The following is an 11,664-nucleotide window of genomic DNA, read 5'->3' on the forward strand; positions in this document are numbered from 1 at the left end:
AGAGATCAGAGGTAGTGGGGAGGTTCACATGTTATCACTGAAATAAGTGCAGTACAAACTAGTATTTAGGGCAGCATGGGCCAGTAGAACTTCGTATGATAATGGAAATGTTTTATGTCTGCATTGTCCCAGAATAGTAGCCACTAAAGCATGTGTGACTATTGAGTGCTTGAAATATGGCTGGTGGAGAAACTGAAATTTTAATTTTGTTTAATTTTGGTTAATTTAAATAGCCACATCGGGCTAATGGCTACCCTATCAGACAGCTCAGTTTTAGAATAAACATAGCACATTACCAGGTAAATACACATGTTAGGAACAGGAAGATATGTTGCAAAATGAAAATATGTATTAACATTAATATCAAAACATTTGCACCTGCAGGTATGTATTTTGATATATTAGGTTGGTGTAAAAGTAATTGTGGTTTTTGCCACTGAACATAATGGCTAAAGTATATTCAAGTCTGATACTGATAAAGTCTGTATAAGCACAGGAAAATAATGGGAAACATGTGCACCAAAAATAATAATTATCTCAGGATGGGGGTGGAGGGGGGACAGTGAAATAGAGATAGATAATGGGACCTTTAATTTTATTGATGATTATACTTATATAAATACGTGTGTGTGTGTGTGTGTGTGTGTATAATAATGTGTTACAGGGAAAAAGATTGAAACTAATTGCTAATATAACTTCACAGCAAATCTCTGAGCCTGTTATGGTGGATCACGCCTGTAATCCCTGCACTTTGGGAGGCCAAAGTGGGAGGATCACTTGATTTCAAGACCAGCTTGGGCAGTATAGGGAAAAAATTTAAAAATTAGCCAAGCATGGTCGTGTGCATCTATAGGTCCAGCTACTTGGGAGGCGGAGGTGAGAGGATTGCTTGAGCCCAGGAGGTAGAGTGCAGTGGTGAACCAGGACCACACCACTGCACTCCAGCTAATCAATATTTTGAAACTCATAAATTAAAATTGGGGCAGTTGGGGAGGGATAATTATGAATGTGTGAAAAAAATATTTTTCCATCAAAATACACACATACACATGTATTTTGGCTTCGTGGTAGCCAAAACATAAAAGGAAAAAAAAGTTACATAACTGTAATCCAAAAAGAGAGTACAGAGATGAGGCATTCGATTCTGAAGATTATATGGGAATTGAATAATGCTAAAATGTTTTCTATTTGGTCATACCTTATGGGCATTTAAGGGCTGAGGAGAAAGCATGAACACAGGTATAATTCAGTGAACAAATGTTTGTGGGGAGCTAAGTAGTGTTTTCTACACAATGGCTTTCAGCTATCTTTATTAGTGATTTTCACTAGGAAGTAAATGAATAGATTACATTTCTTAACTATCACTTAAGTAAATATCTTAATAATGTAATACATTTAACAGTGGTACCACTAGAAAATGGAGCTAAGAAACAGTATAAAAATGACTTATTTTCTCATTATATAACCTTTTATTCTATTGAATTTTTTTCCATAAGCACGTTATCTATTCAGAAATATTTTGAAGTAATAACCTTTATAATGCTTTTGACTCAAAATTACAAAGTATGTTTATGTTTCCTTTTTATTTTTTCTTAAAAATTAACTATCATGGGGCCAAGCGCAATGGCTCATGCCTGTAATCCCAGCACTTTGGGAGGCTGAGGCGGGTGGATCACCTGGGGTCAGGAATTCGAGACCAGTCTGGCCAACATGGAGAAACTCTGTCTCTACTAAAAATGCAAAAATCAGCTGGGCATGGTGGCGCACACCTGTAATCCCAGCTCCTTGGGAGGCTGAGGCACAAGAATGGCTTGAACCCAGGAGGCAGAGGTTGCAGCGAGCTGAGATTGTGCCACTGCACTCCAGCCTGGGCAGTAGAGTGAGACTCCATCAAAAAAAGAAAAAAAAAATGCTGTTTTATTCCTTTTACATGTAGTTCACCTAAAGTAGTCAGCAGTTACCAAGTAGAACTGCATTCATACCTGTTTTAGTAAATAGCGTTTGTGGGCTTTTTGCCACTCCTTTGAATTAGTGTATTGTATAACCTTACAATAGCTGTTTTCTCTCTTTGATTAAAGTTGCCATTGCCCCAAATGGAGCCTTACAGTTGGCAAGTCCAGGCACAGATGGAGTACAGGGACTTCAGACATTAACCATGACAAATTCAGGTAGTACTCAGCAAGGTACAACTATTCTTCAGTATGCACAGACCTCTGATGGACAGCAGATACTTGTGCCCAGCAATCAGGTGGTTGTACAGAGTAAGTATGCTTTCTGTCTACAGAAAATCTCCTAACACTCTCAGAGACACTTAACCAACTAACTCATTCACTCTTGTTTGCCTTCTAGCTGCATCAGGAGATATGCAAACGTATCAGATCCGAACTACACCTTCAGCTACTTCTCTGCCACAAACTGTGGTGATGACATCTCCTGTGACTCTTACCTCTCAGACAGCTAAGACAGATGACCCCCAATTGAAAAGAGAAATAAGGTTAATGAAAAACAGGTAGGTAGTAAAATCATACTACCAGAATGGGTAATGTTTTTACAAATCTCAGAACATAACCAGATGTTAACTGGAACTGTATACAGTCATGGGCTCCATGACAATGTTGGAGTAAACGATGGACCACATATATGAATGATGGTGGTCCCATAAAATGATAATGGAGCTGAAAAAGTCCTATGGTAATGTCATAGTGCAACACATTACTCACATGTTTGTGGCAACGCTAGTATAAACAAAACTATTGTGCTGCCAGTCATGTAAAAGTGTAGCACATACAATTATGTGTAGAACATAATGTTTGATACTATAATAAGTGAATATGTTACTGGTTTATGAATTTACTATATTTTATCATTAAAGTGTATATGCCTTCTACTTACTTTATTTTTTTTTTAAGTTAACTCTAGGCCAGGCATGGTGGCTCACGCCTGTAATCCCAGCACTTTGGGAGGCTGAGGCGGGCAGATCATGAGGTCAGGAGATCGAGACCATCCTGGCTAACACAGTGAAACCCCGTCTCTACTGGAAATACAAAAAAATTAGTCGGGCATGGTGGTGGCCACCTGTAGTCCCAGCTCCTTGGGAGGCTGAGGCAGGAGAATTGCGTGAACCCAGGAGGCGGAGCTTGCAGTGAGCCGAGATTGTGCCACTACACTCCAGCTTGGGCAACAGAGTAAGACTCCGTCTCAAAAAAAAGAAAAAAAGTTAACTGTAAAACAGCCTCTAGGCAGCCCCTACAGTAGGTATTCCAGAAGAAGGCATTGTTACCATAGGAGATATCAGTTCCCTGTGTGTTATTGCCCCTAAAGAGCTTCCAGTGGGATACGGTATGGAGGTGCAAGACAGTGATATTGATGATCCTGACCCTAGGCTAGTTAGCCTAGGCTAATGTTTGTGTTGGTGTCTTAATTTTTAACAAAAATGTTCAAAAAGTAGAGAAGTTATATTTGGTTTTTGTGGGGTTTTTTTTTTTTTTTTTTTTGAGACAGAGTCTTGCTCGGTCGCTCGGGCTGGAGTGCAGTGGCCGGATCTCAGCTCACTGCAAGCTCCGCCTCCCGGGTTTATGCCATTCTCCTGCCTCAGCCTCCCGAGTAGCTGGGACTACAGGCGCCAGCCACCTCGCCCGGCTAGCTTTTTGTATTTTTTAGTAGAGACGGGGTTTCACCGTGTTAGGATGGTCTCGAACTCCTGACCTCGTGATCCGCCCGTCTCGGCCTCCCAAAGTGCTGGGATTACAGGCTTGAGCCACCACGCCCGGCCTTGTGGGGGTTTTTTAAGACAAGGTCTCACTCTGTCACCCACAGTGGAGTGCAGTGACACAGTCTTGGCTGACTGCAACCTCTGCCTCCCGGGCTCAAGTGATCCTCCCAGCTCAGCCTCCCAAGTAGCTGAGACTACAGGTGTATACCACCACACCCAGCTAATTTTTTTTTGTTGTTTTTGGTAGAAATGGGGTTTTGCCATATTGCTTAGGTTGGTCTCAGACCTGGGCTCAGGTGATCCATCCACCTGCCTCAGCCTCCCAAAGTGCTGGGATTACAGGCATGAGCCACTGCACCCAGCCTAAAAAAATTTAAAATTAGCTAGTACAATCACTGAAAACCAGTATGGAGATTTCTCAAAAAACTAAAAATAGAAATCTACCCAAAGGAAATCAGTATATCAAAGGGATACCTGTACTCATAAGTTTACTTGCAGCACTATTCACACACAATAGCTAATAGCATCAAACTCTGTGTCCATCAGTGGATAAATGGATAAGAAAGAATTAAATCACGTCGTTTGCAGCAACATAGATGGAACTGAAGGTCATTATCTTAAGTGAAATAAGCCAGGCACACAAAAAAAATATCACATTCTCACTTGTATGTGGGAGCTAAAATATTTGAACACATGGAAGTAAAGAGTGGAAAAATAGGGCCGGGCATGGTGGCTTATGCCTGTAATCCCAGCATTTTGGGAGGCCAAGGCGGGAGGATCGCTTGAGCCCAGGAGTTCAACACAAGCCTGGGCAACATACCCATTGCTACAAGAAAAAAGGCATGGTGGCGTGTGCCTAAAATCCCAGCTACTCGGGAGGCTGAGGTGGGAGGATTGCTTGAGCCCAGGGGGTTGAGGCAGCATGATTGCACCACTGCACTTCAGTCTGCGCTACAAAGCAAGATCCTATGTCAAGAAAAAAGAGAGAATGGAAAAATAGATAACAGAGACTGGGAAGGGTGAGGGGCAAGGAGGATGAAAAGAGTTAAAGGGTACAAACCCATACACAGTAAAATAAAAGGAATAAATTCAGTGTTTCATAGCAGAGTAGGATGGCCATACTTAATAAAAACCTATTAATACTCAGGTGATGGACCCCTGAATGCCCTGACTTGACCAGTACACGTTATATACATGTAACAGATTTTCTCATGTACTCCATAAATATGCACAAAAACATTTTAATAGAAAAAAATATACAGGCCAGGCGTAGTGGCTCACAAATGTAATTCCAACATTTTCGGAGGCCAAGACGGGAGGATGACTTGAGCCCAGGAGTTTGAGACCAACCTAGGCAACATAGGGAGACCCCATCTCTTAAAAAAAATTTAAAACATTAGCCAGATGTGGTAGAGGCAGGAGAATCACTTGAACCCGGAGGCAGAGGTTGCAGTGAGCCGTGATCACGCCATTGTACTCCAGCTTGGGCGACAGAGCAAGACTCTGTCTCAAAAATAAAAAAAAAAAAACACACACACACAAGTAGTTAATAATCATATAAAAGACTACTCAACCTTATTAGTAATCAAAGAAATGCACATTAATGCTACACACTTAGATATGCTTTATACCCACCCAATTGGCAAAAATTTTAAAATCTAACCAAGAGTTGGCAAGGATTTGGAACAATGGTCAAGAATTCATAGATACTACTATAGGAGTGAAAATTGGTGCAGCCGTTTTGGAAATTAGGCCTTATCTTGTACAGTTGACTTGAGTATATTCTGTGACCCACCTGTTTTAGTCTGTGTGACTGAGAGAAACTTGCAGGAAGTGTGTATAAGAATTTTCATAGCAGCAAAAAATCAGGAAACAACCTTAAGATTCATTGATCAGGGCCGGGCGTGGTGGCTCAAGCCTGTAATACCAGCACTTTGGGAGGCCGAGACGGGTGGATCACGAGGTCAGGAGATCGAGACCATCCTGGCTAACACGGTGAAACCCCATCTCTACTAAAAAAAAAATACAAAAACTAGCCGGGCGAGGTGGCGGGCGCCTGTAGTCCCAGCTCCTCGGGAGGCTGAGGCAGGAGAATGGCGTAAACCCGGGAGGCGGAGCTTGCAGTGAGCTGAGATCCGGCCACTGCACTCCAGTCCGGGCGACAGAGCGAGACTTCGCCTCAAAAAAAAAAAAAAAAAAAAAAAAAAGATTCATTGATCAGAATAGGTACATATTGAACCTAAACATAAAAATGGGGGAAAGAAAGAATAGGTACATAAATTGTGACTGTATTTATACAATGGAATGTTTATCTGTAATGACTGAATGAATAATCATTTCAACATGAATAAATCTTAGAAAATTTGAAAAAACAAGTTGCTACAGAATACACAAAGTATGATATAATTTTAGAAAATAAACTAAATGATAGGCAGTTTTAGGGTCATATACGTATGTACTACAACTATAAAAATAAGAAATGAGATGTCACATGGCAAAAATTATAAAGTGGTGATACTGTCATTGGGCATGTAAGGAAAGGGGTACCTCACATACATTACTGGGGGAAATACGGAGTTTTATGGTATCTACTTGCCCCACATTTCTACTTGTATGTGACAAAAGATAATGTAAACAAACTTAAAAATTTAAGTCTGTTAACTGGGAAATATATTTGCAACTTTTATATACAGAGAAATAATTACAAGATGTATAGATTATATAAAGATTTATTTCTGTAAATAAGAGACCTAACAGAAGGAAACTGGTCTGTGAAATACGGCCTTGTAAACTTGAAGTTATTCCAAACTTTATGCATAATCAGGGAAATGTTAAAGCAATGAGGTTCACTTTTTGTCAGCCACTAGACTGACAACCATTTTAAAATGTTGATAACAAGCACTCTCCTGTACTGCCCGTGGGAATGTAAATGGTACAGATACTCTGGAGGACAATTTGGCAAATCTTTGTTTCCCCTTTTTTCTTTCTAATTTGACTCTGGGAATTTTTCCTTCCTCCCCCCCCCCACCCCCCCATTTCTCTGTACTTCAATGGATATAAGTTGGCACTATCTCTTGACTTTAAGTGAGTATAGCTTGTGATCCTGCAAGAAATACATGTGTAGAAATACATGTAAAGAATGGAGGCTGAGCGGGTGGCTCACGCCCATAATCCCAACACCGTGACCAGGAGTGAGACCAGCCTAGGCAACATACTGAGACCTCATCTCTACAAAAATAAAATTAGCTGATGTGGTGGTGTGCACCTGTAGTCCCAGCTACCTGGGAGGCTGAAGTGGGAGGAAATCTTGAGCCCAGGAGGTCAAGGTTGCAATGAGCCGTGATTGTGCCATTGCACTCAGCCTGGGTGACAGAGTAAGACCCTGTCTCAAAAAAGAAAAAGAATGTTTACTGGAAGCCACTTAAAAATCTGTTAACTCCAACAGAGCTTAAAGGTAAAAATAAATAAAAGTATTTTTGTGAGGGGATAGATTTTGTACAGTGCTTTTAAAAGGAGAGATGTGTACTTAAAAAGCAAGTTGCAAATAGTATCTACATATATAGCCTGAAAATCTTAGAATAGTACTGTTTCTTTTTTTTTTTGAGACAGTCTTGCTCTGTTGCCTAGGCTAGAGTACAGTGGCGCGATCTTGGCTCACTGCAACCTCTGCCTCTCAGCTTCAAGTGATTCTCCTGTGTCAGCCTCCCAAGTAGCTGGGATTACAGGCATGTGCCACCGTGGCTAATTTTTGTATTTTTAGTAGAGATGGGGTTTTGCCATGTTGGCCAGGCTGGTCTCGAACTCCTGACCTCAGGTGACCTGCCCGCCTTGGCCTCCTAAAGTGCTGGGATTACAGGCATGAGCCACCACGCCTGGCCAATACTTCCTGTTTCTATATGTATATAAACTTACATATGACTTCACAGAAATGTTTTAAGAGAACATGCATAGAACTGAGTATTTGCTCAAGCATTGTTTGTAATTTGAACTTAAATAAAAGTAATGTGTCAGAAGTTAACCAGAGGACCCATAATTTTACTCTTTGGTATTTATTCAAGAGAAATGAAACCTGTCTACAAAAAGACTGGCACAAAAACGTGCCTATGCAGCTAACCCTAGAAACAGCCCAAGAGACTGGATAAACAAATGGTGGTTATATTCATACAGTGGAATATGTCCAGCAGTGTAAAGGAACAACCCCCGACGCAGCAACATGTATGAACCTCAGATGTGCTGAGTGAAGGGACACCAGATACAAGAGTACGTAGTGCATGACACTCTTACATGAGGTTCTAGAATACGAAAAAAACTAATCTCTGGTGATAAAAATCAAAACAATAGTTGCTTGGAAGGGCACTGACTAGGAAGGGGCATGAGGGAACTTTCTAGGAAGTGGGAATGTTCTGTTTTCTTGACAGGTGTGGGTTATATAGGTACACACAATTGCCAAACTCACTGAATTCTACACTTAAGATCTGTGTGTTCACTATGTGTAGATGATATTTTAAAGAGAAAAAAAGGTGACCACGGACAATTACTGAAGAACATTTACCATTTAAAGAACATGAAGTTTTTTCTAACAATGTTTTTTTAATGCTCATATTTAGAGAAGCTGCTCGAGAATGTCGCAGAAAGAAGAAAGAATACGTGAAATGCCTGGAAAACCGAGTTGCAGTCCTGGAAAATCAAAATAAAACTCTAATAGAAGAGTTAAAAACTTTGAAGGATCTTTATTCCAATAAAAGTGTTTGATTCTTAAGAAAGAAAATATTTTTGTGAACTTGCATAAAAATTAAATGGATTTCTTAGTGGAGTTTTATAACTTAAAAGGTCAAAAGTTAAGCTTTTTATTTAGGCTTTTCCAACTCAAGGATAACTATCTTATGCACGATATCTAGTGACAGAAGGAGAAAGTGAAAAATGACCTCAAGGAAACTGCGGGCACAACTGGAAGCTTTCTAGAAATTAAACATATTCAAGGAGCAAGAAATGGACTTTCAGCAGTCTAAATTTTCTAAATAACCAATAGTTGCCAATCCAAAATGGCAGAGAAGATGAAATTTGATAAACTGAATTTTTAAAAGTAAATCAATTTACCCTACAGGTTTGCATTTCTGTTTGCTGAAATTTACCTTTTTTAGTTATATATGTGTGTGTGCGTGTTTCTGCCAATAAATTCTAAATTACAAAGGTAAGAGAAAACCTAGTACATTACTAAATATATAAAGTATGTGTTCTGATTATGTATACTTGTTCTAGTGTCAAGTCTTTTTAAGTGGGTTTTTTAAAGTTTGTTTATTGGACTTGAATGGATTTTTGAGAGTGGGTTAATTATTTTTAAGATCTTATCCTAAAAGGCATCTAAGGTACATGAATGGAGTATGGTGATTTTGTAACATTTTTTATCAGAATGGAAAAAGAACTGTTTAAAAGTTTGATACTTTTAAATAGTTGTTTTTTTTTTCGCTTACTCTGGTAATGGTGATTTTCTACAAATACATAATAAATTGTTCTTTTGATTCTATATTCTGTATGCAGTTGAATATCCATTACTTATTCTGCTGTGCTTTAATAGAATGGAATGTTTACAGGTCCTTAAAATATTATTTTTTGAAAACCTTCTGAAGATGCATACCAAAGTTTTTCCAAGAAGATTTTATAATCAATTTAATAATGTAAGGTTTATCAGATTCTATTATAGTTATTAAGGCAATTTTATGTTAGAGACTATTTTGTAATGTAGTGAATGGTACCTTTATAAGAAAAGTGACTGCCAATATATTTTTATAGCTGATCTTTATAAATTCTAATGTTGAGTTTTTAATGATTATTTTAAATGTTTATATAGTTTAGTAAAATTTGCATCTCAAAGTATCACTTTTATAGGAAGTAAAGTTTTCAGATTGGCTAATACTTGCTTTGTAAATTTTGTATGCAGTTTATCTAAAATTCAGAAATACTGTCAGTACACCAGTGTTTAACATCTGTATTTCCAATTTGTATACAGTTTAAAATTGTACTGCAGAACTGTTGTGTGCTTCTTACACAGTATGTATCATATTGTTGTCTGTGAAATTAAAGAACATTTGATAGTCTACCGAATGTAAAATGTAATGCTTGATATATGAATGATGAGCTTGCTGGTGGCCATACTGTTAATTATCCTAATACTATGTAGAAATCTTAACTGATACATTTGTGTTTGATCCTCCTGATGAAATTTCTCATTAAAAGGGTCTTTTAAAATGGGACTCTGTTGACTTGACAGCACTTTAAGAAAAGAAAAAAAAACTTTTTGATCACCAGGGGGATTACTTACACCACTTACTACCTTGTGTAAAGCCAGAATCTCAAACTGGTGGCCCATTAGGCCTAAAAATATGGGAGGTATGAGGTCACTGGGTTATGTCAAAAGACTGTTTCAACAGATAATATATTATTGAGTAGACACCATGCTTGTCTACAACAGGTAGCCTAGCTCTTAGTGCCTTAACAGCTGGACATCTGCAGATATTTGTAAACTGCTGTCTTCAGACTTCTGGTGTAGGGCCTTGCTCACTGGACCCAGTTACCTACTCTAGCTATATGAAACACGCCAGGGCAAACCATTAATGGTTCCATAAATGCATAACAAATTATTTTCCTGTATGTTTTTCTAATTGGAATCCAATGTGGGGCTTAACCAACTTTTTAAGTGATTATAGTCCAAACATGAAATTAGACTTCCAAAATGCAAAAGACTAATCAAATTATTTCCTTAGTTCAACTTGCCATTTTACTTAATTATCAATGTACTTATTTATATATTGATGGAAATAGATTATTGTCCACAAACACATATAGGGCAATAAGATACTCCTTTAATATTATTGAACAGAGCAGGAAGAATGGGCATTTGTTAGCATTTTGGAATTCTTACTATATTACTATATTTATTCATTCAGCAATTATATATATATATATATATTTTTTTTTTTTTTTTTTTTTTTTTGAGAAGGAGTCTCGCTCTGTCGCCCAGGCTGGAGTGCAGTGGCGCCATCTCGGCTCACTGCAAGCTCTGCCTCCCGGGTTCACGCCATTCTCCTGCCTCAGCCTCCCAAGTAGCTGGGACTACAGGCTCCCGCCACCTCACCCAGCTAATTTTTTTGTATTTTTAGAGACAGGGTTTCACCGTGTTAGCCAGGATGGTCTCAATCTTCTGACCTCGTGATCTGCCCGCCTCAGCCTCCCAAAGTGCTGGGATTACAGGCGTGAGCCACCGCGCCCAGCCAGCAATTACTATATTTCAACTACTAAGTTAAACTTGCGTTCTTCGCCAGTTAAAATATGGGGTCACAGGAGGGATATAAAAATGTGTATTGGGCCAGGCGGGTGGCTCACACCTGTAATCCCAGCACTTTGGGAGGCTGAGGCATTGGGATTGCTTGGTGCCAGGAATTTGCGACCAGCTTGGGCAACGTGGTGAAACCCTGCCTCTACAAAAAAATGCAAAAAATAGCTGGATAAGGTGGCAGGAACCTGTAGTTTCAGCTACTCGGGAGGCTGAGGTAGGAGGATAGTTTAAGCCCAGGAGGTCGAGGCTACTGTGAGCTGTGATTGCACAACTGCACACCAGCCTAGATGACAGAGCAAAACCATGTCTCAAAAAATGTATCATGGCTTGGAATTATGTAATGAGTTGTTATGATGGCAGTTCAGATTCCCACAAAAGATGCTATAAAATTGATAAAAAGTGAAATTTGAGGGCTTGACAGCTACTTTAAAGGAAAAATCACAGGTTATAGTAAAAAAAATTTCATAGCTTTACAAAGTACATCAAAACCTAATCATAATCATTACATCGTTTACTTTGTTGTACAAAGTAGGGTTTTTTTTTGTTGTTTGTTGTTTTTTTGAGACACAGTCTCACTCTATCACCCAGGCTAGAGTTCAGTATCCCCACTCCTGGCTCA

General features: G+C 39.1%; 1 protein-coding gene across 5 annotated transcripts in view; it reads left to right on the forward strand.

Moving 5' to 3' along the window:
- Nucleotides 1–9,821, forward strand: part of ATF1 (activating transcription factor 1) — a 59,501-nt gene extending 49,680 nt beyond the window's left edge. For 3 of the 5 annotated variants that reach the window (XM_023211140.2, XM_031936304.1, XM_023211138.2), the window contains 3 exons: nt 2,079–2,261; nt 2,350–2,509; nt 8,320–9,821. In XM_023211140.2, the coding sequence (XP_023066908.1) occupies nt 2,079–2,261; nt 2,350–2,509; nt 8,320–8,464 (488 nt within the window). In that variant the 3' untranslated portion in view covers nt 8,465–9,821. The remainder of the gene's footprint in view (nt 1–2,078; nt 2,262–2,349; nt 2,510–8,319) is intronic. The other 2 variants (XM_023211139.3, XM_023211137.3) reach the window with 1 other exon arrangement.
- The last annotated feature ends 1,843 nt before the right edge of the window (nt 9,822–11,664 follow it).

Source organism: Piliocolobus tephrosceles, chromosome 10 (genome assembly GCF_002776525.5).
Source record: "Piliocolobus tephrosceles isolate RC106 chromosome 10, ASM277652v3, whole genome shotgun sequence".
NCBI classification, from domain to species: domain Eukaryota; kingdom Metazoa; phylum Chordata; class Mammalia; order Primates; family Cercopithecidae; genus Piliocolobus; species Piliocolobus tephrosceles.